Source organism: Ovis aries, chromosome 18 (assembly GCF_016772045.2).
Source record: "Ovis aries strain OAR_USU_Benz2616 breed Rambouillet chromosome 18, ARS-UI_Ramb_v3.0, whole genome shotgun sequence".
Classification (NCBI taxonomy): Eukaryota; Metazoa; Chordata; class Mammalia; order Artiodactyla; family Bovidae; genus Ovis; species Ovis aries.
In genome coordinates this window covers 28759990-28785418 of record NC_056071.1, presented here as the reverse complement: position 1 = coordinate 28785418, position 25429 = coordinate 28759990, and the positions used below count along the sequence as shown (strand labels likewise).

Sequence of the window (25429 nt, the reverse complement as noted above, 5' to 3'; positions counted from 1 at the left end):
AGCTGAAGCTCCAATACTTTGGCCACCTGATGGGAAGAGCCAACTCATTAGAAAAGACCCTGATGCTAGGAAAGACTAAAGGCAAAAGGAGAAGGGTGATGGCAGAGGATGAGATGGTTGGATGGCATCACCACCTCAATGGACATGAATCTGAGCAAATTTGAGGAGAGAGTGGAGGACAGAGGAGCCTGGCATTCTGCAGTCCATGGAGTCACCAAGAGTCGGACATGACTTAGCAACTGAACAACAATAACGTGAGTTCAGATCTGCCAGCTGAGAGCTCATTCCCTCCCCGTTTTTGCATCCCAAGCAGAGATCTGGCTCAGCAGGTGTGAGTGACCTCAAGGAAAGGGCAGGCTGAGACCAGGCCCTGAGCACCAGAGGGTCCTACTCAACAGGCCACGTCCTTGACCACGGGCTTCCTTAGCCCCTGCTACGAAGCACGGAGTCTTCTACAGGAACTGTGCCCCCAAGTTTGAGGATAATGTAAAATTTAGAGGATTATAAAACCCTACAGCTTCTCTACTTATAGGTTTTTCCCTTGAAAATAAACCCCCTTTACTGGTCTCATGGAAGGAGCCCTGACCCTGCTGTACAGCACTTTGCAGACATTAATTAAATACAGTGGTTAAGACTCTGAACTTCCAATGCAGGGAGTGTGGGTTAGAGTCCTGGTCGGGGATTTAAGATCCCACGTGCTGCACTGATTGGCCAAATGAATAAATCCTCTCTCAATCCATACTATTATGTAATATCTGTATTTTTTAAGACTCCTTTGATGGCTTCACCTTATAAACTAATTTAACTAGATATATACACCAAATAGAAACTTTATGTTTCACAAGTATTAAAAGTTTATAGATTAATACAACATTGTAAATCAACTATACTTGAGTAAAAATGTTTTTAAAGTTTATTAGAAACTTATGTCAATGTCCCTTTGGGGGAGAGGGCTGGTATTTTACCAGATTCATTCCATCTGCTTACCACACCTGCTAGAAATTTTTCCATTTAACAAAGTTTTAGAGATGAGAATTCATATACATGTTTTATATTAGGTACTATTTTATTTTCTTTTGATTTACAACATTATATTAGTATCAGCTATACCATAGTCATTCAAAATTTTTATAGATTATACTCCACTTAAGTTATTGTAAAATATCGGCTGGGGACTTCTCTGGTGGCACAGTGGATAAGAATCCGCCTGCCAATGCAGGAGACAGGTTCAATCCCCAGTCCGGGAAGATTCACTTTCTGAGGAGCAACTAAGCCCGTGCTCCACAGCTACTGAGGCAGCATGCCCTAGAGCCTGTGCTCCACAACAAAGGGCACCCCTGCTCCCCAAAACTAGCGAAAGTAATGAAGGCCCAGCACAGCCAAAGAGATACACATTTAAAAAATATTTCCTGTGCTGTACAATATATCCTGATAGCATTTTTATATACAGTAACCTGTACCTCTTAATCCTGTCTTGCCCCCTTTTTCCCTTTCACCACTGGTAACCTCTAGTTTGTTTTCTGTTCCTATGAGAAAATTCATATAATTTTAATGCAACTATTGAAAGTAAATTCAATTATAAAAAATAGTATTATACTGCTAAGTCGCTTCAGTCGTGTCCGACTCTGTGCGACCCCATAGATGGCAGCCCACCAGGCTCCCCCGCCCCTGGGATTCTGCAGGCAAGAACACTGGAGTGGGTTGCCATTTCCTCCTCCAATGCATGAAAGTGAAAAGTGAAAGTGAAATTACTCAGTCGTGCCCTACTCTTAGCGAGCCCATGGACTGCAGCCTACCAGGCTCCTCTGTCCATGGATTTTCCAGGCAAGAGTACTGGAGTAGGGTGCCATTGCCTTCTCCGAAAAAATAGTATTATAGTCATACCTTTAAAAATATTACACAATAGAAATAAAGAATAGTGACAAGACTGAAATATTTTGAAAAGAATACCAGTTCAATATCATATTAATAAAATGTATTCATAGTTTAACTCTTGCATTTTAAAAATTAAATAAGGACCCACTGAGTTATTTTTCTATAACAAAGTTTGGAGCAAACTTTTGTTTTTAAGAAATTAAGCCTATTATTAAACACTAGATATGTATTTGATGTATAATGCATAACACCTGAGACATTATTGCTGTTAAATTCACTAACATTCTCTTGTGAGCGAACAACAAGAGGATTCTAGAAAAATATCTTGGCTGTATTTATAAAGCCTACATTAGAGTCATTCTTTAAAAAACTAAAATCACTTTGGATAAATTACAATGCAGTTGTGCCTGCAGATGACCATAGACTTCAGAAACAAAGTTACTGAAGATCAAATTGAGACAGTTAATCATGTTAGCAGAGCTAACTATGCCTTAGAAAAACAGAACAGTCAGAATCACACAGCGTTACTAAGTCATTCCAGCGCAGACTTAGGGAACAGACTTGCGGACACGGTGTGGGCTGGGGAGGGTGGGGCGAATTGACAGAGTAGCAGGGAAACGCGCACACACACACCGTATGTAAAATAGAGAGCCGGGGGAATGTGCTATGTGCTGTGTGACACCGGGAGCTCAGCCCCGGGCTCTGTGACAACCTGGAGGGGAGGGATGGGGTGGGAGACGGGAGGGAGGTTCAAGAGGGAGGGGCCAGATGTGTACCTGTGGCTGACTCATGTTGATGTATGGCAGAAACCAGCACCACACTGTAAAGAATTATCCTCCAATAAAAAAAGTCATCCAAGATGCTGATGGGGGAAAAGGAGATGTGAGATTTGTGTATAAGCCACATTTTGCAGATGTTTTTCACTGAAATTTTAGTAACAATCTTTTACAAAACAGTCTGTCACTATCTCTGGCCCTCAATCTATACTTAGTCTTAAGGGTCATGCCAGGGGCCTGACTTCAAATCAAAACAGACGTGCGTTTGTAAAGACATGTGGTCACAGACCTCACGGACATCATTCTCCTTCACGACGTGTCTTGTGATATAGCGAACGGAATCCAGTGCAGCTTCCAGTGTGTTTCTAGAAGATCTGGGTCCGCGGCTGCTCCGAGTTTCCTCCTTCTGACTGAAGTACCTATCTACGTGACTTCGCATGCAAAGCAGTTTCGGTAGCTTGTGAAGAAATATCTTGCGGACCCACGGAGCCATAGCATTGTGCGTTGAGGAAGAACGGTGATGAATGTTGATGGCAAAGACAGTGACCATGATAGACAGCGTCACAAAAATCATCGTGAACACCAGGTACTCTCCAATCAGAGGTATGACTTTGGAAGATGAGGGTATGATCTCTTCAATAACGAGAAGGAAGACAGTCAGAGACACAAGTACTGACGTGCAGAGACAAATCTTTTCACCTTCATTTGAAGGAAGATAGAAGACAAGTACAGTTAAAAATGAGAGCCCAATACAGGGTATAATGAGGAACAAGGTATAAAAGAGAGGCAGACGCTTAATTACAAATGAGTAAGTGATGTAGGGATACCAGCAACAGCTGTCGGTTCTGTTTCCCTTGCTCCCTGTCGCGCTGACAATTTCCCATTCTCCATTATCAAAAAAATCTCTCTTGTCTACATCTTGGTCCTCCAAAATTATATCAACCTGTGATCCATCGTAAGTCCAAGAACCAAATTTCATGGAACAGTTTTGCAGATCAAATGGGAAAAATGTGACGTCGATGGTACATGAGCTTTTGTAGTTTGCCGGTGGAGTCCAGGTCACCGTGCCGTCGTACCTGACGACGGTTTTGGTACTGGCCCCTTCAAAACGTCCATCTGCACTGAAATACACACATACACAGTAACAAGGCAGAGAGGAAACAACCCGGGCATATGTTTTACAAGCCTAATGTCTATAAGAAAGCCTACAATATAGCATGAAATATTCTTAAAATTATTACACTTGAGATATACCTACAACATGGAGGGGACTCTAGAGTCCTTAAATATCTAACTCTGCTGAAGTCGAACCACGGTTTCCATGTCTACTCCAGGACCAACAGATCTGTATTTACAGAATCTTGAGATTCATGTAGTGGAAATGATTTCACTTTGATTACACACAAAAGGTAATTGGCGCTAGTGGTAAAGAACCGATGCAGGAGATGCAAGAGACATGGGTTTGAGCTCTGGGTCAGGAAGATTCCCCTGGGGAAGGAAATGGTGACCCACTCCAGCATTCTTGCCTGGAGAATCTCATGGACAGGGGAGCCTGGTGGGCTACAGTCCATGGGGTCGCAAAGAGTCGGACACGACTGAAGCAACTTAGCATGCATGCACACACAAAATATAACTAGGCTATTTATAACAATGGACATGCAGTCAATGTATGGCAAAACCAATACAGTATTGTAAAGTAAAATAAAGTAAAAATAAAAATTAAAAAAAAATGGACATACATACAGCCAGAACCTAAATCCATATTCCTAGACCCACTCCCTCCAGTGACTGTCCCCCTCCATGACAGATACTGGACACTTCCTACAGTGATGGGGAAAAAATGACAGTCCCAAGCTGGGCAGAGCGCTGGAAAACAGCTGTCCCTCTCGAAGTCTGTTACCACGTGAACTCAGGCACTGGAGAAGTCTAGCAGGAAACACCACCACCAACATGCGCTCTCTTTGGAATATTGTTCTCTATGTTAAAATTCATGTAGCTTTTGCACACTCCTCTGTAATATACCCATGTTAAATATAAAACTGTCTGCAGTGACTCCGAGTAAAATGATGCTCCAGGAAGCTGCATCATGCTACCTTGCAGCTTTGTTCCCTCCTTCCATGTTGAGAAGCATGGAGGTAAAGGTTTGAAAAGTGAGAAACATTTTTTCTCAGCCTTGGCTTTGTCCTCATGCCAATGCCTTTTTGCAAATAAGATAAAGTACATTAGGATAAGCACAAATTCCCCAGTGTCCTGGAGTGGTTGGTCCTAAAAAAAAATGAAACTGGAATCCAGAAATACCCTCTCCCCTACGTCAAAAACCATAATCGAAATACAGTTAGGTAGAATACTCATTAACATGAGCTAATAATCAACCCAACATTCCTCACTGTGGGGAAATTATGACAACATAATTTTCAAAATTATGGAAAATCACAAAAATTACAACATCTAAGCAAAATTAAAAGGATGCATCTTTAAACATAAAGTATGACCTTAACTATTAAAAAAATGATACCAAAAAATCTGGAAGGCAGTCAGCAAATACGTAGGCTTGAAAATAGGAGGTAAATGGGACTGTCAGGCTGCTTTACTATGAACACCTCCACCCCCACCACCGCATGTGAGCTGTGATCTTAGACAAAACGTAACTAGCCCTGGCCTCCATTTTCTCATCTGGCACATAAATGTAGTCATCCCTAGTTCGTGAGGTTATCCTGAGACTCAGATGACTACAGCACACACGGCACCAAGTGCGCTGCCAGGCAGAGTAAGCTCACTATGCATGTAAGCCAGCAGCTGTGGTTGGGCTAACAGGACTGATTACGTCCCCCCCGCAACTTCTTTATACCTTTCTGGACTTTCCAAATGGATTACAAAGTTTTAAAATCCAAGAACACTTTTATGATCAGAAAATAATTCACAAGCAAAATGGAGAAAATCCACAGAACATATTTGTAGCCTCACGAAACAAAAGAACAGAAGATTAAGTCATGGGACTTTATATAGGCAAAAAATTTTCAAAGGGAATTAAAAAAAAAATACTGGTGCCTAATGGTGATACAATTTCTCTGTTAAGAAAACATAAAATGGCATTTTGACTATAACTTACTTATCAAACAAAACGATATCTGGAGTCCAGAGAGAGTCTGAAGGGACACGTATAAGTTTTATTCCACCGTAGTCATCAGGGTTCCACCTTAATTTCATATCTATCCACTCCTTTAAAACAAAGAAACCTGAATCAATTTCAACAAGAGCAATAGCCAAAAACAGTGAAAACTCTACTCTTTTTGCCAAACTCAGATATTTTAGACACGAAGTCACCTCTACTCCCAGCAGAGAAAACTCACCTCCACATCCTTATGGGCTCTGGGGGACAGCCCTGTCCCCTCGTGCGGTGGCTGTAACCATGGCCCTCATGAGACACAGGTGAGGACCAGAGCTGGGTGCGTTCACGGCTCTGCTCAACACCTCTTCTACCAGCTAACCATACCCAGGAGCTACAGCCTGGTCCAGGCCAGGCTAAGGTCCAGGTTCAAGGAAAACGTTCTCTTTCCTAGCCGTTTTGTCATTGACTTGGCTGGACTAGGCCATGCAAAGAGCAGACAGATTTATGACGCATTCCACATAAACACACCGTCCCACCTCCACGTCGTAATAATTCTGTTATCAGGTCAAGACTTGCACCCAAGGAAAGCACATATGCCTTTAAGAAGTTTGGGGTTAGGGAACTGGCAGTAAGTATTAAAAATCAGAGACAGGACTTCCCTGGTAATCCAGTGGTTAAGAGTCCAATGCAGGGGACCTGGGTTCCATCTCTGGTCTGGGAAGATTCCATATTCTGCAGGGCAACTAAACCCATGCGTCATAACCACTGAAGCCCCCGGGGCCCAGAGCCCATGCTCCACAACAAGAGATGCCTCCGCAATAAGTCTGTGCACCGCAACAAAGAGTAGCCCCACCCCCTGCTCTTGAACTAGAGAAAGCCTGTGTGCAGTAATGAAGACCCAGTGCAATCAAAAATAAATAAAATCAGGCGTAATAAAGAACAAACAAAGGGAAGCGCTCAACAGCAGTTGGGCACATATGACTGTCCAGAAACAAAAAGAAAGAAAAACTCCTTTATATAAAAGGGACTATGAAAATAAAAATAAATCATTACATTCTTGCCTGCTCCCATCTCACTCAGAGTAAAAACCAAAATCCTACAGTGGCCTAGAAGCCACTACTCATAACCTATGCTAGGAGTACCCATCGGCCTCTGGTAGCTTCACTGACCTCATCTCCCACTCCCATCCCCACGGCCACTCACCCCTAGCCAGCTGGCTTCTTTGCTACTCCCTAAACACACGAGGCACCCTCCAACCTCAGGGCCTTTGCACGTTTGTGTCCCTCTGCCTGGACGTTCCTCCCCCAGATACTAGTGTGGCTTGCTTCTTCCTCAAGTCTTTGTTCAAATCTTACCTTCTCAGTGGCACTTCTCCTGCCATCCGATTTAAAAGTCCAGTCCCCAACACTTCCTGTCTGCCTTCTCAGTATTTTTCTCCAAGCTTATCAGCTTGAAAAGTACTATACAACTTCCTATTTATCCCACCACCCTCCATTGGAAAGATGTTCCTTGAGGGCTAGACTTTTGTCTGTTTTGTTCACTACCATTTCCCCAGTGCCCGCCAAATGCGAGGCATTCAGTGTTAACTGCGTGAATACAAGACTCCATCTGCCTCACCTTTCTGCCTCCTGCCTGTCCACCGAAACCAAATATTCATGTCCCTTCTGTGCTACAAACTCTGTAATAACAATGGCACCAGTTAACAGTTACATGGCCCTTCAAATTCAAGACATACCTGTTTCAACCAGACATTGGTTGTCATTAACTGATTTTTCTCATCCTATAAAATAAAAAAAATTTAAGAGGCTGATTATTTCAATTACAGAAATGGTAATTCTTTAAGTAAGAATTTTATCAGTTTTTATATAAGCACTCCTCTCTATAGAATACTACGTTCTGTTCATCAGTCCGGTTCTCTAGAAAAGCAGGATCTTTTTTCCAGCCTAATCTCACATTATTCCTTCCAACATACTCTGCATTTCAGATAACCTGCCATAAAGGCCACCATTGGCATTTTCCCATTTAATGTTAATAGTCTCAACAACTACATTTCTTCAAATCTAAGATGCAATCTAAGAAGCACAGCATTATTTTATGTACTTAGCACTAAGGAAGAAAGAAAAATGCTGATAATGAATTGTAAGCTGCCATTAATTACAAGACATCTTGATTTCAGAAGTACTAAAATGTGGGGAAATGTACATCCTACAATTGGTGAGATACAATGTATGCATTCTTGAGGGGCTATTACTTGTCATTTGCTTCTGCGAAGGCACAAATGTCACTCTATGGAGCTGTTATGTAGAAAAAAAAGTGTGGAGGGCAGAGACTTGGATGTTAACTTCATAAAGCTTTTACATCCGACTTTTCTAGAGAACCAGGGGTCCTTGCCACTTATACCTTCCTATTGTCTCATCTTTGCTTATGCCAGTCCTTCGCTGAATTTTCAAGGCCTAATTAAAGTGGCAGCTCTTCCACTAAATTTTACTGAAATATAGAGCCAACTGCACCACTAAAATATCATCATGGTCATCAGCCACAAAGGGACCCTGTATAGGATACAATGCTCAGAGCACAGAGACCCACAGAAGCCAAGGCAGTCGCTACAGCTGGGGAGACAGGATGGGGTATAAATAGCTTAGGCGACTGGAGGGTCCCCATTGCCTATCCCATCCCAACAACACATGAATGACCTAGGAAAAAGGAGCAGGACAGAAAAAAGCATGCCCCTAGGGACAAAGGCAGCTGTTAGTCCCTACATGGAGAATGGGGCCTAGGAAACAGCATGGCCATCCTCCTTATGGTGTGTTTTCCAAAGAGCAATTTTCCTCGATTAAAATATTAGCGCTGGAAAGGAATGAGAGATTTTATCTATCATAATCCCTTCATTTTGCAAACATGGAAACTGGCCCGATGGAAACTTGCTTAAAATCACACCACCAGTTTGTGGGTAAAATCTACTCTAGAACTCAAAACTCCCAAATTTAAACCCTATACCACCAGCTTTGCTGCCCACCCTGAAATCACACACCATCCAGAATAACTGCTGAGCCCTCTATTAGAATATGTCTTTCAGGCAGTTCTAAATAGAGGCATTAAAAATTAGGGGAGTTTTGGTAAACACATAATGAGCATGCTGCAGGCTAGTAGGTCATCTGTGAGACTCTGATGAAAATTATAGACCATTTCCCCAGAAAATGTGAACACACATCAATTTTACACTGGGAGGTAGGACCTAGTCAGTACTTAGTATCTTCAACAGTAACATAGATAAAAGAACAATCCATAAATTCACAACTGGCTCCGAAGATGTGGAATTAGCCATTGACTCAGGGGATATAGCTTATTTCGATCTCAAGTGTCTCTCGAGCATCTATTGTGTGTTAAACACAGTGGAGGATGCAAAGAAAAGATGAGTAAAGAAAAATGTAAGATGACACTCAGGGGGAAACCACAAATCAATGAAATGTTAATACTCGTAAGCAAAGCAGAAAAGTTTTAGGGGTGGTAGGTTTATTTTAACCTGACCATAAAAGTAAGATCAAAACAGACAAGCCAACACTGAGATTTTAAAAAGAGAGCGAGAACACCATGGAATAGGGATCTGAGGACCCTTCAAGAGCCACTAAACATGACCACAAGGTTGCAGGGCAAAGACGTCAGCGATTAAAAGCAGCATAAACCTGCTGAGAAGCAATTCAGTGAAACGTCTAGTCTCAGTGTCCAGGACCCTTGGCCCTCACCTTCCTTGACTCCAGTCCCCCACCCTCCTATCGCCACTGACTGTGCATTTTCTGGGCTCTTCTCTTCAGAAGCCACCCCTCCCCAACTTCTCTGCTTGGCTAACCCACCAGTTTCTATGAACGTTCTTGAAGGATCAGGCTCCTGCTCTCTCTGCTTTAAAAACACACCAATTCAAAGTTTTTAGCAATCACCCCAAGGCCAGTAATTCCAAAATGACCTCCTCAGCCTTGTCTCTCACTTCAGAGCCAGACCTGACCTTCCAGGGGCCTCGCCAACATTTTCTTTTGAATGCACCACGATGACCTCATAGCAAAGCAAACCCATCATCTTCTCTGTCCTGCCTCCACAACAACTAAGTCTTACTTTCCAACTGGTTACCCTTCTAATCACCCAGGCTTCAGAATTAGACACCTCCCTCCATAATCAGTGGTCAAGTCCTGTTCCTTCTTATATGTGGTCTTCTAACTTGCCTCTCAAGCTTCTAATCTTTCCCTCCTCAAAGCCACGTGTTTATATTGTATTAATCTTCCTAAAGTTCTGCTTTTACCATGTCTGTTACCCATCAGATCTCTCATTCACTCAGCATTTACTATGTGCCAGACACCATGTTAGAAGAGACACAAGGACTAAAGCTCACTCTGCTTTAGTGAGGAGGCCTTGCCAGCACATGAGTGCCAGTCAGTGTAACTGGAACAGAAGAGAGACTGTCTTCAGAAGTTTGGATTTCAGTCTGACAGATGAATTTGGCCTTGAAGGAAAAATGGCTTGTGCTGAGAAGAAAAGTCCCCCAAACAGAAGCAACGGCAGGACTAGAGGCACCGTGGCACCCAGGTATCACTCGTCACCTCCTCTACCGTCCAGTTAGACCACTGATCTAAACCGCTGGACAAAAAGGCTTAGCACCACTTATGTAATCACTGTGATTATACTGTTCCTTGTTATTAAAGTTCTTTCTCCTCTGCGTGCCAGATCCTAAGCTTAGCACAAGGCCAGCTCAAGCACTCTGCCTTCTTTGACAGTCTCAGTCACCAAGATCTGAATAGCCAGATATCTGCGACATCACGCTTTAGTACTGCAGTGTTCTATCCTTACTCCATTTACATGCTAATGATCCCAACTGGAAAGAAAGGTTGAAAGCAAGTCCTATTAACTACACCCTGCTTCCCTATTTTTAATTTGTATTTAAAATCTCCCTGGATTGCCCAGCAAAGGATCAAGTACAGAATCCATATTGATTGATCTTTCTGGAAGCAATGAGGTGACCTATATTAATCAACAGACTTCAAAAACTGTATATCTTTTGATTTACCACCTTCCTTGCTTATGTACAAATATATTCATCATTGTCATTTATAATAGGAAAAATTGGGAACAAGTTTACAACAGTTTCTGCTACTATAGAAGAATGTTTACAATAAATTATAAATTAAATATAGCCATTAAAGATTATGTATTAACGTAAATATGTTAATCATATAACAATAGGGGAAAAAGTAGTAATCAAAATCATATCTAAAATAATATCACAATTTTATAATGTACTCATAAAGAAAAAACTGGCAAGAAATACAACAAAACATTACCAGTGGTCACCTCTGGGTGGTAGAATTACAGTCAATTTTTGTTTTCTTATTTGTATTTTTTTGAACTTTCAAAACTCCAAAAACCATGCACTACTTCTATAATCAGAAAATAAAGGCACACTTACGTTATACACACACACACAAATACTTGTCAACTATTCTGGGAACACAACAGGGAAATAATTATTGATTAATATCATCAGAACAAGAAGAAACTAGTTTGAAAATTAGTGTGAACCTGTTAGTTTAAAATAGAAAGAATCTCTTGACGACAAAAACAAGTTTATGAAGAGAATTTACTTCCTGGTAAATCTCACATGAAAAGATCTCAGAAACGTTGTATGTGTGATACTGAAGCAATAATCCGTTGAGATCCTTTTTGTTCTAAAAATCTACAACTCTAACTCTTGGATTTTTTCTTTTAAAATTTTGATCTTTTGGTCATATTTTTAAAACACATTTAAGGAGAAACCGCCATATAAAATATTTAATCACTTCAAATTTATTAAGAATAGGCCTATTTTAATCACCAAATGAGATAAAATGATTTCTAAACTCTACCAGATTACATAAACATACAGTATTCCTGTGTCTGCGGTGTAATCATTGTTTTTCCCTGGTGAGTTCCTTGAGGAAAATGGCTATGTTCATTCACCCCTGTTATCTCTGTGGCCTGGCACCGTGCTTGCGTGCACAAGATGCTCTGCATAAACCTGTGTGAAACAAATACGTAATGACGCGCACACCTACCACATCCACTAATTGAGATATTGCAAGGCCAAACTTTATTTTTATTCTGTCATTCAGGTGTTCCACAGGACGAACCCATCTTTCGTAGTCTTGAAATAAATTCTTAAACAAACTATCTTCGTGTTTGGCAACAACGGATGGTTCAGCTAATCCTGTACAACAAATTTTTAGAAGTTAGTGGATTGGCATCTCTCCCACAAAACACCTAGACTTTTAAAAAGTTCAGCACTACGAATGAACCAAAGGGGGCGACAGAGGGAGAATGAGATGGTTGGATGGCATCATCGACTCAAAGGACATGAGTTTGGGCAAACTCTGGGAGATAGTGAAGGACAAGGAAGCCTGCGTGCTGCAGTCCATGGGGTCACAAAGAGTGGGACACGACTGAGCGACTGAACAACAATAAAGTATTATTTAGGCTATGGACATGGGCGATTTTAATATAAAATGTTAATATAAATGTTTGTGATCCAGGAGGGACACTCTGGTTCAGATATATTTCTTAGTTAAATCAGATTATTAACACAGAGTAATTTAAAATCTAAGTAACAAAGGTCCGTCTAGTCAAGGCTATGGTTTTTCCTATGGTCATGTATGGATGTGAGAGTTGGACTGTGAAGAAAGCTGAGCACTGAAGAATTGATGCTTTTGAATTGTGGTGTTGGAGAAGAGTCTTGAGAGTCCCTTGGACTGCAAGGAGATCCAACCAGTCCATCCTAAAGGAGATCAGCCCTGGGTGTTCTTTGGAAGGACTGGTGCTAAAGCTGAAGCTCCAGTACTTTGGCCACCTCATGCGAAGAGTTGACTCATTGGAAAAGACTCTGATGCTGGGAGGGATTGGGGGCAGGAGGAGAAGGGGATGACAGAGAATGAGATGGCTGGATGGCATCACTGACTTGATGGACGTGAGTCTGAGTGAACTCCGGGAGTTGGTGATGGACAGGGAGGCCTGGCGTGCTGTGATTCATGGGGTCGCAAAGAGTCGGACTCGACTGAGCAACTGAACTGTACTGAAGTAACAAAAGCTTTTAAATTACCAGGGCTGGGGGGTTGCTTGTCATAAAATTCCAAACCTAGAAAACAGATGTATTAAAATTTATTGGTAAACTGGCACTAGTGGTAAAGAACCCACCTGTCAACACAGAAGACATAAGAGACATGGTTCAGTCCCTGAGTCTGGAAGATCCCCTGGAAAAGGAAATGGCGACCCACTCCTGTATTCTTGCCTGCAGAAACCCATGGACAGAGGAGCCTGGCGGGCTACAGTCCACTGGGTTGCAAAGAGTCAGATATGACTAAGCGACTTAGCGTGCAGCATAAATATAAAATAAACATGCTTTAATTTGTTGTTGTTCAGTCACTATGTCGTATCCAACTCCTTGAGACCCCATGAACTGCATGCTTTAATTTACATGCATTTAATATATACGGACACAAAAATACCGAGTAAATTATTCAGCTTTGTCATATCTTTGCTACACATTTGTATACAATTACCTTAGGGTTCAAGACTTAAAAAAAAAAAAAAGACAAAATTTTACAAGTTTGAGATGCCATAGCCAAAGAAAGATTAATTAGATTTATGGATCATAGTAATGTTTACACTTCTACTGAGTTTAAATAAGTCTCTTTAAAGAAATGGGTTTTTAGTGTTTTATGGACACTGGAGTCTTTGTTAGGAAATGTGGAATCCATGAAATTCAAGGATGACATTTACTCAAAACTCATAATTTTACAAAGAAAAAACACTTATTTAAAACAAAATGTCAATGGCTTATTTATCATAACGTATATATTGCAGATTTAGAGTAGCTAGTGTTGATCTTTCTCTAACCTGAAAGAATGATTTGACAGAAAATTAGCACTTTCACAAAATCTCTTTTTGTAATGAGAGACCATGTTTTCTATACAGAGCTATTAAAAAGTATCTAATTATTTTAGCTAGAGGAAATCCATCCTCTGATTTTCTCTCACTGCCTATTCCTTAATTAATAGAGCAGCTTAGTCTTCAGAGTTTATGTCTTGCTTCCCTAGGCTACTTAAGATATTTGATTTAACCTATAAATACCGTAAGAGTTTGTGCCATGCCTCTGTAGAAGTCTCCTTCTGCTGAAATGCAGTACTGGAGCTATTGCAATTCAATTAGAATATTACACGCTAAGGAGTCATTCTCTGTAATTTTAAAAGCTGTTAATTTCAGAGGTTCAAGTTAAAATAGCATTATTGACCAGTTTCTCCTATTCTAATTCTATTTTTAAACGTTATAGTCTCTGAAACACCAAAAGTTTAAGGTTGTTTAAAAGACAGAGATAACACTCTGATGGGATTGGGTAAATATCGGATGGTCGTGTACATCATGTGTATAGTGAAAACATCTATGCCAGGCACTGAGTTTCTGAGACTTTTCAGAACCATGAGGTTTGTGTCCAGAAATGCTGTTGAGGGAAGTTCCTTTTCCATTATAGGTTATTACAAGATATTGAGTATAGTTCCCTGTGCTATCCAGTAGGTCCTAAAAAAAAAAGTTTTTTAATAGCATCTAAGGAAACTGTCTTAGGGGAAAAAAAATACTAACTCGAATTGCCACCTCAAATTTTGTTTGAAAGAAAGTAGATAGGGTATAAATAAATAAAATGATAATCGTTCTACTTAATGAGAACCCTTAAGATACTACCTTGTGAATACTTTCGTAGTACATCCAATACTAGAAGTAACATCTTCCTAGTACAATGTTACAGAAATGATAGGTGCAAAGGTCGACGGTATTTTAGCACAAAAACTTAATGGTGCACTCAAATTCTGCTTAGAGGCCATGTTTCTTTATCTGGTTCTAAATGTTTTCAGTTCATAGTGCTCATAAACCCCAAAATATTAAGAAGGAGATGATCCAACACATTCCCTTACTTAACAAATGAGGATATAGACCAGAAAGGCCAGTGCTACAGAGCTCATAAGTGGCAGAGCTCAGCTCCCCTCAGCCTCTTCCTCTTTCCACATTAATTTCTTCTGCCTCATGACAACTGGAAAGAGGTTTATGGTTATATCCCCTGAGAGCTCAAGCCCCACCAATGTTTGCTCATTCATTCAACAAACATTTAACAAAATATGCCTTGTATCACGCACTATGCCTTTCAAATGCTGGAAATGCACTCGTACTCAAAGACAGGTAAATCCACATTTATCATCCAGTAGTAAGGACTGATTCAGAAAACGTGATACTATATATAAGCTAAATTCTACAGAAACTGAATCAAACTAAAGAATTATTTTAAAAAATTTTTGTGAATAATTAACATTTGCTCATCCTACTCAAAATAAATACTTTAAAGCAATCACTTTCAACCAGGATTCCTAGGAATCCTGTGGCAATTACTATACAGAAAGTACCCTACACATGAATGAGTTCTGTTCTAAAAGTATATTCATAAGTCAAATTTGTTCATAAGTCTAAACAAAGTTAGCCTAGATATCCAACTAACACAGCTGAATAGTACTGTACTGAATAGATTTATAATACTTTGCACACAAATAATACATAAGAAACAAACACAAAAATAAAATATTTTTCATCTTAAAGTACAGTACCTTGAAAAATATAGTAGTACAGTACAACAGTTGGCATACAGGGGCATATTCACATCTTAAAAGTTCACAACCTGAAGGTTCATATGTAAGGGACTTACTGTATTGCTCTGCACTATTTTTCAATTATGTCACATAAGTCGTGGGTCTCCAGGAAACAAACGTCCTGGAATGCAGGAATCATTTCCTTAGTCGGGCATTCCTACAGCATTATACTTAGTGCTGAACACAGTAGTAAGTTAAGAGTAGCTTTTCTTCCCTTACTACTTAAAGAGAGAAACAGGAGAAATAATTTGCAGATTATACATCTTGACAAGGGACTTGAATAAGACCAACAACCTAATCAATTTAAAAACAGATACTTCAGTTCAGTTCAGTCGCTCAGTCGTGTCCAACTCTTTGCAACCCCGTGGACTGCAGCACGCCAGACTTCCCTGTCCAATACCAACTTCTGGAGCTTGCTCAAACTCATGTCCATCGAGTCAGCGATGCTATCTAACCATCTCATCCTCTGTTGTCCCTTTCTCCTCCTGCCTTCAATCTTTCCCAGCATCAGGGTCTTTTCAAATGAGTCAGTTCTTTATATCAGGTGGCCAAAGTACTGGAGTTTCAGCTTCAGCATCAGTCCTACCTTTTCCTGAATATTCAGGTCTGATTTGCTTTAGGATTGACTGGTTTGATCTCCTTGCAGTCCAAGGGACTCTCAAGAGTCAATTCTTCAGCACTCAGCTTTCTTTGTAGTTCAACTCTCACATCCATACATGACTACTGGAAAAACCATAGCTTTGACTAGACAGACCTTTGTTGGCAAAGTTATGTCTCTGCTTTTAATATGCTGTCTAGGTTTGTCATTGCGTTTCCTCCAAGAAGCAAGTGACAGAAAGGCCAATAATTACAGGAAAAGATGTTCAAACCTTTAGCCATGAGATACCATGTCATACCCCCTAAGATGGCTATAATAAGTAATACAGATAATAACATGTTTTTTGGTTAAAATGTGGAGAAATTGGGACCCTTAAAGCTATGGTTTTTCTAGTAGTTATTCACAAATGTGAGAGCTGGACAATATAAAAGGCTGAGTACCAAAGAACTGATGCCTTTGAACTGTGGTGCTGGGGAAGACTCTTGAGAGTCTCCCAGACACCAAGGAGATCAAACCAGTCAATCCTAAAGCAAATCAGTCCTGAATATTCAGGGAAAGGAATGCTGAAGCTGAAGCTCCAATACTTTGGCCACCCGGTGCAAAGAGCCAATTGATTGGAAAAGACCCTAATGCTGGGAAAGATTGAAGGCAGAAGGAGAAGGGGCTGATAGAGGATGAGATGGTTGGATGGCATCACCAACTCAATGGACATGAGTTTGAGCAAACTCCGGGAGGTAGTGAAGGACAGGGAAGCCTGGTGTGATGCAGTCCATGGAGTTGCAAAGTCAGACACGACTGAGCGACTGAACAACAACCCCAGGTCCTAACAGCATACTGGCACAGAGCAGGTGGTCTGTGTGCTGAATGCATACATGAACAGATGAAGCAGTTAATACCATCTGACAATTTCCACTTATTTCTAGTAATTCAGAATTTCACCCTTGGTTGTGAAAGCAACTGTCACAAGAGCTACAGAAGTTTACTAATAAGGATTAAGAAGTCCCACTAGACATCTTTTTAAAGATAGAGAGGCCTTGTGCTACTCAGATTTGAGTATGAAGAGAGGCAATATAACATGCTGGCTAAGAACTAGTAGATTTTAAGTCCACGAGTGGAGTTCTATCTAACTTCTAATACTTATTGTCTGACCTGGAGATATAACTTCTTTGCATATTAGTTTTTTCATCTGTAAAACTGGTCTAAAACAATACCAACCTAATAAAGTAAGTTATTGTAAGGATTAAGTAAAACTGTGCCTAGAAGTGCCAGCAGTCATTCTTATCAGCCTCTAAATGATTGCTAAAGTAAGGATAACTGATAGACCTCAAAAGGCAAATACACGAAAGTACTATCACAAAGCAATTACTGCCTGTAGTGCTCCGATTTCTACCTAAAACTTTCCTGATAGCCTAAAAGATCATCTCCCTATAGAATACCATAGACAGTGGAAACTTGCAAAAAAAAAAAAAAGGGAATAACATATCTGTGGCATCAGGCACTCTCAACACTGCAATGACAGTTCAGCGAAAAGCTCTCCTCAAGTCTCTACCCTTTACAGCTAATAATAATTAAATACCAACCTACTAACAGCACATGAATCACATATCTCAGAAAAACAAAGGGAACCTAGCAGTGAAACACACTAAAAACAGGACAAGAGTAACAACAACAACAAATTAATGGACAATTCTTCCGAAGTAGTTAAAAATATAATGACAGAAAAAACTAAATTGAATACATAAAAGGTACAATATGTATACTGTTATTAACTCTGTGAGATTTAAATTTGGGTTTCACAAATCCATCTGTAACTCCAAGAAGCATTACTCTGGTATCATCTCAAGTTTGAGGAATTAAAAGAATGACTTATCAAAAAAGTTTCACTTTTAAGTTACTTACTGAAACCACATATATTCTCAAAGAAATGTAAACTTGATCCTTAATTTTAGTATGGTGACTAAGAAAGGAAGCAAAACTGCAAAGCTGAAAACTGTGATTTGAGTACTTGGCACCAGTAATTAGGTATTAAATTCATATGTCCCCACTTTCTAACTTACTTAAATAAAACAAGACTATCTGTTGGAAAAATGCTGAAAATGTTTGGTGATGTTTTGGACTGTCACATGGAGGGGGTGGTGGGAGTACTGGATGGAAGCCAGGGATGCTACCAAACATTCTGTAGGGCACGGTATATCTGTTAGTCACTTAGTCATGTACGACTCTGCGATCCCTTGGGTTATAGCCTGCCAGGCTCCTCTGTCCTTAGAATTCTCTAGGCAAGAATACTGGAGTGGGTTGCCGTATCCATCTCCAGGGCATCTTCCTTATCCAGGAATTGAACCTGGGTCTCCCACGTTGCAGGCAGATTCTTTTCTATCTGAGCCACCAGTAGTGCACAGGACAGCCCCTATGACTAAGATTTATCCAGCCCAAACTCAGTAGTGTTGAGTGATGCCGTGTCAGACTTCAGGGCTGCAGCCATATTCTCATTTGCAGGGAGTGCCCTTCACATTGTGGGGTGTTCTCTGCACAGCCATACTGTTTAACAGTATGATCTGATGAAAGTAAATAAATATGCAAATTTGTCTTAAATATGCCCACCAGGAAGCCAGGCACCAGAGTTTTCTGCTCTACCTCTAGCACCGAGACTGACACAGGAAGCAGCCACTCAACATCTGTTGAATGAATGAACGAATAAACTAAACTGGGTATCACATGTTAGGCTCTAATATACCAGAGCTGTAGCAGATGCTAAAGATTTAAGAAGACTCTTTAAGAATCACTGGTCTAACAGTAGCTAGAAGGCAGCAGAGGCAGAACTAGGACCCAGATTTGTCTCTGTTCTTCTCAAAGTAATACTTTCATTATAAAAGTTACGTATGATCATTGTCAAGATTCCAAACAAAAGCACATGAAAAGTAGGAACTGTCCATCTCCTCCTCTTTATCTCCCTTCCTCCAAGGCTAACCACTTTAAAGTTTATTGTGTGGCCATCTTAAAATGCACTCACACACAGAGGAAGAACAAATGTTTTCTTTTTCAAGTTTTGTGACTTGCTTTCTTTCATTCATTTCTCTATATCAATGTACACCCATCCATCTCCACGCTTTCTTCATAAGACACGAAGTGGTCTGGGTTACGGCCGTATCATAATTTATGTAAGCTCTCACCACTGGTAGGCATTTATACTGTTGTTGCTGCTACTGCTGCTGCTAAGTCGCTTCAGTCGTGTCCTGACTCTGTGCGACCCCATAGACGGCAGCCCACCAGGCTCCGCCGTCCCTGGGATTCTCCAGGCAAGAACACTGGAGTGGGTTGCCATTTCCTTCTCCAATGCATGAAAGTGAAAAGTGAAAGTGAAGTTGCTCAGTCGTGTCCGACTCTTCATGACCGCACGGACTGCAGCCTACCAGGCTCCTCCGTCCATGGGATTTTCCAGGCAAGAGTACTGGAGTGGGGTGCCATTGCCTTCTCCGATACTGTTGTTAGCTTTTGGTTATTTCTAACAATGCTATAATGAAAAAATGCTGTAGTTAACATACAAGTTAAATCCTTGTATTAATACAAGGACTTCCATGACACCTACTCTCAGATGTAGAAGTGCTGAGTCAAGGGTACACGTTTTCAATTTTGCTGGTTACTGCCCATAGCCTTCCATTTCTTCTTTACACATCATCATAGAACAAAATAATATATCTAAAAAGTTTGTAAGAGTGATATATATTATATACCCTCAATTCATAATTAAGGCATTCCTGGAGTAATCTTCCCCTACAAGTCTCCTTGTATTTTTTTAAGTTAACGAAAAGTGTCTTACATACTTTTTAAAAGATCCTCTCTGCCGCAGTCCAAAGAGGTCTATTTTAAGCAATAGCAAGGTAAAAAAGTGAACATAATCAATCATTTTGTAAATGAGAAGAAATGTATACTATGTCCAACATTTTCAATGTGGCAAGTAGGCATGCTTACCAATCATTATTTTAAGTGTTATAAATGAAATGCAGAGGGTTTTTTTTTTTCACTCAAGGATTTTCATTATATTTTCTATTGATTTTTATCACAGAATTATCGAATAAAGTTTCTCTGTAACTGATATGCTTTAGTAAACCTAATTTAACATCTTGCCCTGACTCTCAGAACACTGGCGGTAAGAAAATGACCTTAGGCAGTGTTAAATTTAGGTCTAGTCAATAGTTTTCAAAAAGAGACAACTTGCACACTTTAAAAGTTTAAGCATCATCAGATTGAATAAATGCAGAGTTCACTATCGTAATTTGACACCTCAAACCTCTCAACAGGCAATAAATATGTATCATGAGCTCATATATTTACAGTGTCATGAACTAAAACACCCGCCAGAACATGGACCTTAGGCAGTGTTAAATTTAGGTCTAGTCAATAGTTTTCAAAAAGAGACAACTTGCACACTTTAAAAGTTTAAGCATCATCAGATTGAATAAATGCAGAGTTCACTATCGTAATTTGACACCTCAAACCTCTCAACAGGCAATAAATATGTATCATGAGCTCATATATTTAGTGTCATGAACTAAAACACCCGCCAGAACATGAAGTTGCCTCAGCTCACTTCAGCCTGTGTGACCTTGATAAGACTCCTGCAAAATTCCTCCTTAGGACTGTCCAAAGATGAATGAGTAGTGGGGCTTAGGAGGACAAATGCAAACGGAAGATGGCTCTATTTGTTAGGCTGGTGGGATGGAGCTTACTTTCTATTGGTCTTCTCCTGTTTGGGCTACAGTTCGTTGTAAATCCTCTATTTCCATAATTACTATCATTGCATCCTCTTGAGAATCCATCCACTTTATATGAACGGGAAACTGTCTGCAACTTTGCTACTCAGTGTGTGGTACTCTGACCAGTAGCATTCACCACCCAGGCGCTTGTTAGAAATGCAGAAGCTCAGCCCATGTCTCTGAATCAGTGCTGCAATTCTAACATCCCCAGAGGATTCTTGTGCACATTAAAGTTTGAGAAGCCCTGGTCTACAAGACTAAGAGCAGTGATTCTCAAGGGTGGGGAAAAGGGAGACAATTTTGTCCCCAAAGAACCATTTGACAATATCTGGAGATATTTTTCAGTGGGTTCCACAGGCATCTTGAGGGTAGAAGTCAGGGTTCCTGCCAAACAACCTACAAGGCAAAGGACAATCTCCCATAAGAAACAAATATCTGGCCCCAAATGCCAGAGGTTGAGAAACACTGAAAGGAAAACCAGTTTTGCCTAATTATACACTGTAAATCACAAAATAAAAAGAAATATATCAAAAGTTCATATTGGACTTTCCTGGTGGTCCAGTGGTTAAGAGTCTGCCTGCCAATGTAGGGGACATGGTTTGATCCCTGGTCTGGGAAGATTCCACATGGCCATGAGGCTCAGCCCATGTGCCATGAGTACTGAGCCTGAGCACTCTAGAGCCCACGCCCCACAATGAGAAGCTACAGCAACGAGAAGCACTGCAACTGCAGAGAAGCCGCTGCTCGCCCCAACGAGGGACAGCCCACGAGCAGCAGTGAAGACCCAGCAGACCCAAAAATAATTCAGTACCTTTTAAAAGTTTATATTGTATGTCAATGTATGGCAAAATCAATACAGTATTATAAAGCAAAATAAAGTAAAAAAAAAAGTTTATATTGTTCTTTTTGTCAGAATTCAAATATTCGTATTTAATTCCTATTTTTACTGGCAAAAGACTATAATTCTCCTTTAGAAGAAAGGAGCATGTGGTCACTGAATCAAACACAGTTAGAAGAAATGATATCAGGCGTCCCCAAAGTGGAAACAAAACATTTAAATTAAAATTTTAGTCACCAAGCAGAAAAAGACAGTTAAAAATAATCTCTTCTGTCCTATTGTCATTATAAAACCATACCTTTGCCATTTGGGAGAGCAGTTTTACAGACGCAAATTGTAAACTTTTTTCCAAAAGGAATATTCACCAACTCTCATTGTCAAGACATGCTTATTTAATATTAAACTTAAAATTACAGCTGAAAGAATTCCAATTTTTTAGGGAAGAAATATAATGCTATTAGAAGAAAAATGTTCTATAGTGAAATTACGTATTAAAAAACTCATATCCTAATTATAAAAAATTACTAGATCTAATTTGTACATTATAGGTGGAAAAAAAGCCCTATTCTGACGAATGATTGAAAACCTTTTTAAGGTTCCATCAACAGGCTACATTTACAAACTCAGGTACATCTGAAACGTATCAGGAAATACACAAATAAAACCCTATGTTCCAGGTGCTCAGTCTAACTCAGGGCATATTTAGCATTTGCAAGAAAACAAAAATAATTTTTACTTTCAATTAAACTATATGAAAACTCTGTGTCCTTACATAAAGTATCTCAACATTCTTTTGGATGTAATCATAATAAAAGTAAAGAGGATGGTCACTATATGTGTATTTTATTAGCTTCTTAATATGTTAATGAAAATGACTAAAGGTGAGGAGAAAAAATCTTTCATAGCTCTCATTTTCCACAAAATAATTATTTTATTTCCCTTTGAATGAAACAGAACTCAGTCACTACAAATAAAGTTTCAACCATTGAAAATGTTTCACAACTATACAGCTAAGAAATATAATTGACCAATGACTAATTTCCATAAATCACTCTCCTAATCAGGGTCGGGTCAGTTTAAAAGGTTTATATTATTTTAATGTACTAGGTTAATTATCTACTCTTTAATATAGACAAAATTGCCTCCTGAGAATCTTTCATAGCTCTGTGACCTTACACCAGTTAAATAAGTATGGCAGCTGGCAGACCAGACATTTTCTTTTCCTAGAGACTGGCTCCCAGGAAACCACAAGGAAGAGTTATTAAGATTCTAGGATGAATATGAAAACAATAAAATGTAAATGTAAAATTAATTATGATTGGAAGCACCTGAAATCCATCTATTATCACCTTCTAATTTTAAAGATGGAGAAATAACAGTTCAGTAAGGTCAAGCAATATGCCCAAGGAAACACAGCAAATTAATGGAGTACCTCTGGGGCTTCCGTGGTGGCTTAGCTGGTAAAGAATCCACCTGCAATATGGGAGAGCTGGGTTTGATCCCTGGGTTGGGAAGATCCCCTGGGGAAGGAAATAATGGCTACCCACTCCAGTATTCTAGTTTTCTGGCCTGGAGAATTCCATGGACTGTATGGGGTTGCAAAGAGTCGAACATGACTGAGTGACTTTCACTTTCTGCAGTTTTACACAAAAGCATATAAATTAGCCAGTGTGCAATTCCATTGTCTTTTCAACATTACTCTTCAAATGATCACTTGCTAAAAGCCAACAGTTTTCTGGAATTTTAGAGCTAGAGAGGGAAGCCTTTAATGCTCACTCATCTTACAGATGAGGAAACTGATATTCAGAGAGATCTTACTGTTCCATCATTCATCCACCAACATTTACTGGACTGCTACAATAAGCTAGGTCTTAAGAGATACAAAGATACACAGGATAAGATCACAGTTCTTAAGAAGCTCATGTGGGACCAAGAGAAAAATATATCTATAAATGTAATACAACATGAAAGTTATCCACTTTCACCAAAAGGCATAGAGACTACTATTTTCTAGAATGTCAGGCACAGTGCTTGGCATTTCACATATATTATTTAATCCTGAAAACAACTGAGAGGTAAGCAGTATCATCCGTTTTTCAAAGGAGGAGGACAGCTGAGACAAGCTTGTCCAAGTCAAGATACACGTGTCATAATTTGAACCCAGGTTTGCCTGGCTCCAAAATCACACTCCTTTCTTACTGTTAAATTATGACACCTTCTGCACCAGATTTTATTTGTTTAAATCATCCTTCACCTTATTTCTCTACAGTCCTTGTAAAGCAACACATCCTGCAAGAAATAATTCTAGTCTTCAAGATTATCACTTCCTAGAATCAGGAATCAGAGGTTAAAAACCTTGAGGAAGGTTCTGCTTATACCCAAATAAAGTTTCCTTACTCATAAAAACTGAAATACTGGCGTAGTGAACTTCAGCTTTTATCTCCTGCTTAACGGACCATGTGTGTGTTAGTGTCTGACTCTGCCACCCCCTGGACTGTAGACTGCCAGGCTCCTGTCCATGGAATTCTCAAGGCAAGAATACTGAAGTGGGTAGCCATTCCCTTCTCCAGGCGATCACACCACAGGTGCTCCATAAGCGGTAGCATTTTTTCTTCAAGGTATTGAGAGGGCTGACAAACTTCCTAAAGCTTTCAATTTGAAAAAGTACTAAGCATTTTCTTTTGTTTCTATTCCTGTCCAAAACATTTTGAAATAGAGAAGGCTAGAAGAAAAACCTCTATTCCAAGATGCTAAGCAAGAACTTAGGATGCAAATAGCTCTGCAGCCACGTTAGTCCGCTCCCCAGTCTTACACAACTCACACTTTTCATCATCGCGAAAGGAAAGATTTGGAACGCCAAGGGGCAAGTTAGAGGACAGGGACAAGCGGTAAATCAAATCAGATCAAATCCTAATCCCTAGTATTAAACCCAAGGAGCCTCGATGTGTGTGCGAGCGCAACGCTCAGTCGTGTTCGACTCTTTATTCATCCCACTTTATTCACAGTGGGATGTTCGACCCCCCTTTATTCACAAGCAAGTATGAAGGAGCCGCCATACTCGTCTAAGAATATAGTAACAACGTGGGAAACCCAGTTGAAACCAAGAAAGTAAAGCCCTGATGGATAAGGAGGGCATCTTTTATTGAAAAAGTTGTATCGAAGTATATATATACTAAGTCACCCAGAGAGATGAGAGTCACGGAACAAAAGTCAAAGTGGCCTTTCCTCTATATTTAAATAAACACATCTGAGCACTTAGGCTGAAACCTTACTCCAAGCCCCCAGGAGAAGAATATAACCGCCCTCGGTAACAGGCTTTCCCGTGACGGCTGCAACCTCGCGGCTCTCCGGGTACCGGCGTGGAGCTGCCCCGGCCGCCCCGAGGTCCCAGCCAGGCGCACTCCCGCCGCCCTGAGCCCCTCCGCCCGCTCCGAGGGCGAACGCCCAAGACCGCCCTCCGTCGCCAGGCTCACCTCCGTGCACGCCGCCCCCCGCGCCCTCCGGACCCCAGCGCCCTGCGACCAGCTGGAAAGGGAGGAAGAACTGGAGCAGGAGGGGCCCGAGGCCGAGGACCCAGCGCCCCCACGCCGGCGCAGCCATCGACCAGGACCCGTGCGTCAACGCAGGGAGCCGCCACACGACGGTAGCGCGGGGAAAGCGGGCCCGAGGAACCGAACCGGGAGTGTGGGCTGGAGCCAGGTGCCAGCAGCTGCAGCAGACCGGGTGCTCCGCTCCTCCACTGGCGCCAGGGTAGCCTCCAGTCCCGGCCGGATTT

General features: G+C 40.6%; 1 protein-coding gene across 2 annotated transcripts in view; it reads right to left on the bottom strand.

The window, feature by feature from the left end:
* CHRNA5 (cholinergic receptor nicotinic alpha 5 subunit) overlaps positions 1–25429 on the bottom strand; it is a 26525-nt gene extending 1096 nt beyond the window's left edge. Inside the window, exons 1-6 of one of the 2 annotated variants that reach the window (XR_009597091.1) lie at positions 25128–25429; positions 11838–11989; positions 7496–7540; positions 5761–5870; positions 2941–3772; positions 2652–2737 (exon numbers count right to left, since the gene is read on the bottom strand). Coding sequence is in view for 1 of the 2 variants with exons in the window: in XM_027957153.3 (XP_027812954.2) it covers positions 2941–3772; positions 5761–5870; positions 7496–7540; positions 11838–11989; positions 25128–25254 (1266 nt within the window). In the remaining variant the exon portion in view is untranslated. The remainder of the gene's footprint in view (positions 1–2651; positions 2738–2940; positions 3773–5760; positions 5871–7495; positions 7541–11837; positions 11990–25127) is intronic. The other variant, XM_027957153.3, reaches the window with a different exon arrangement.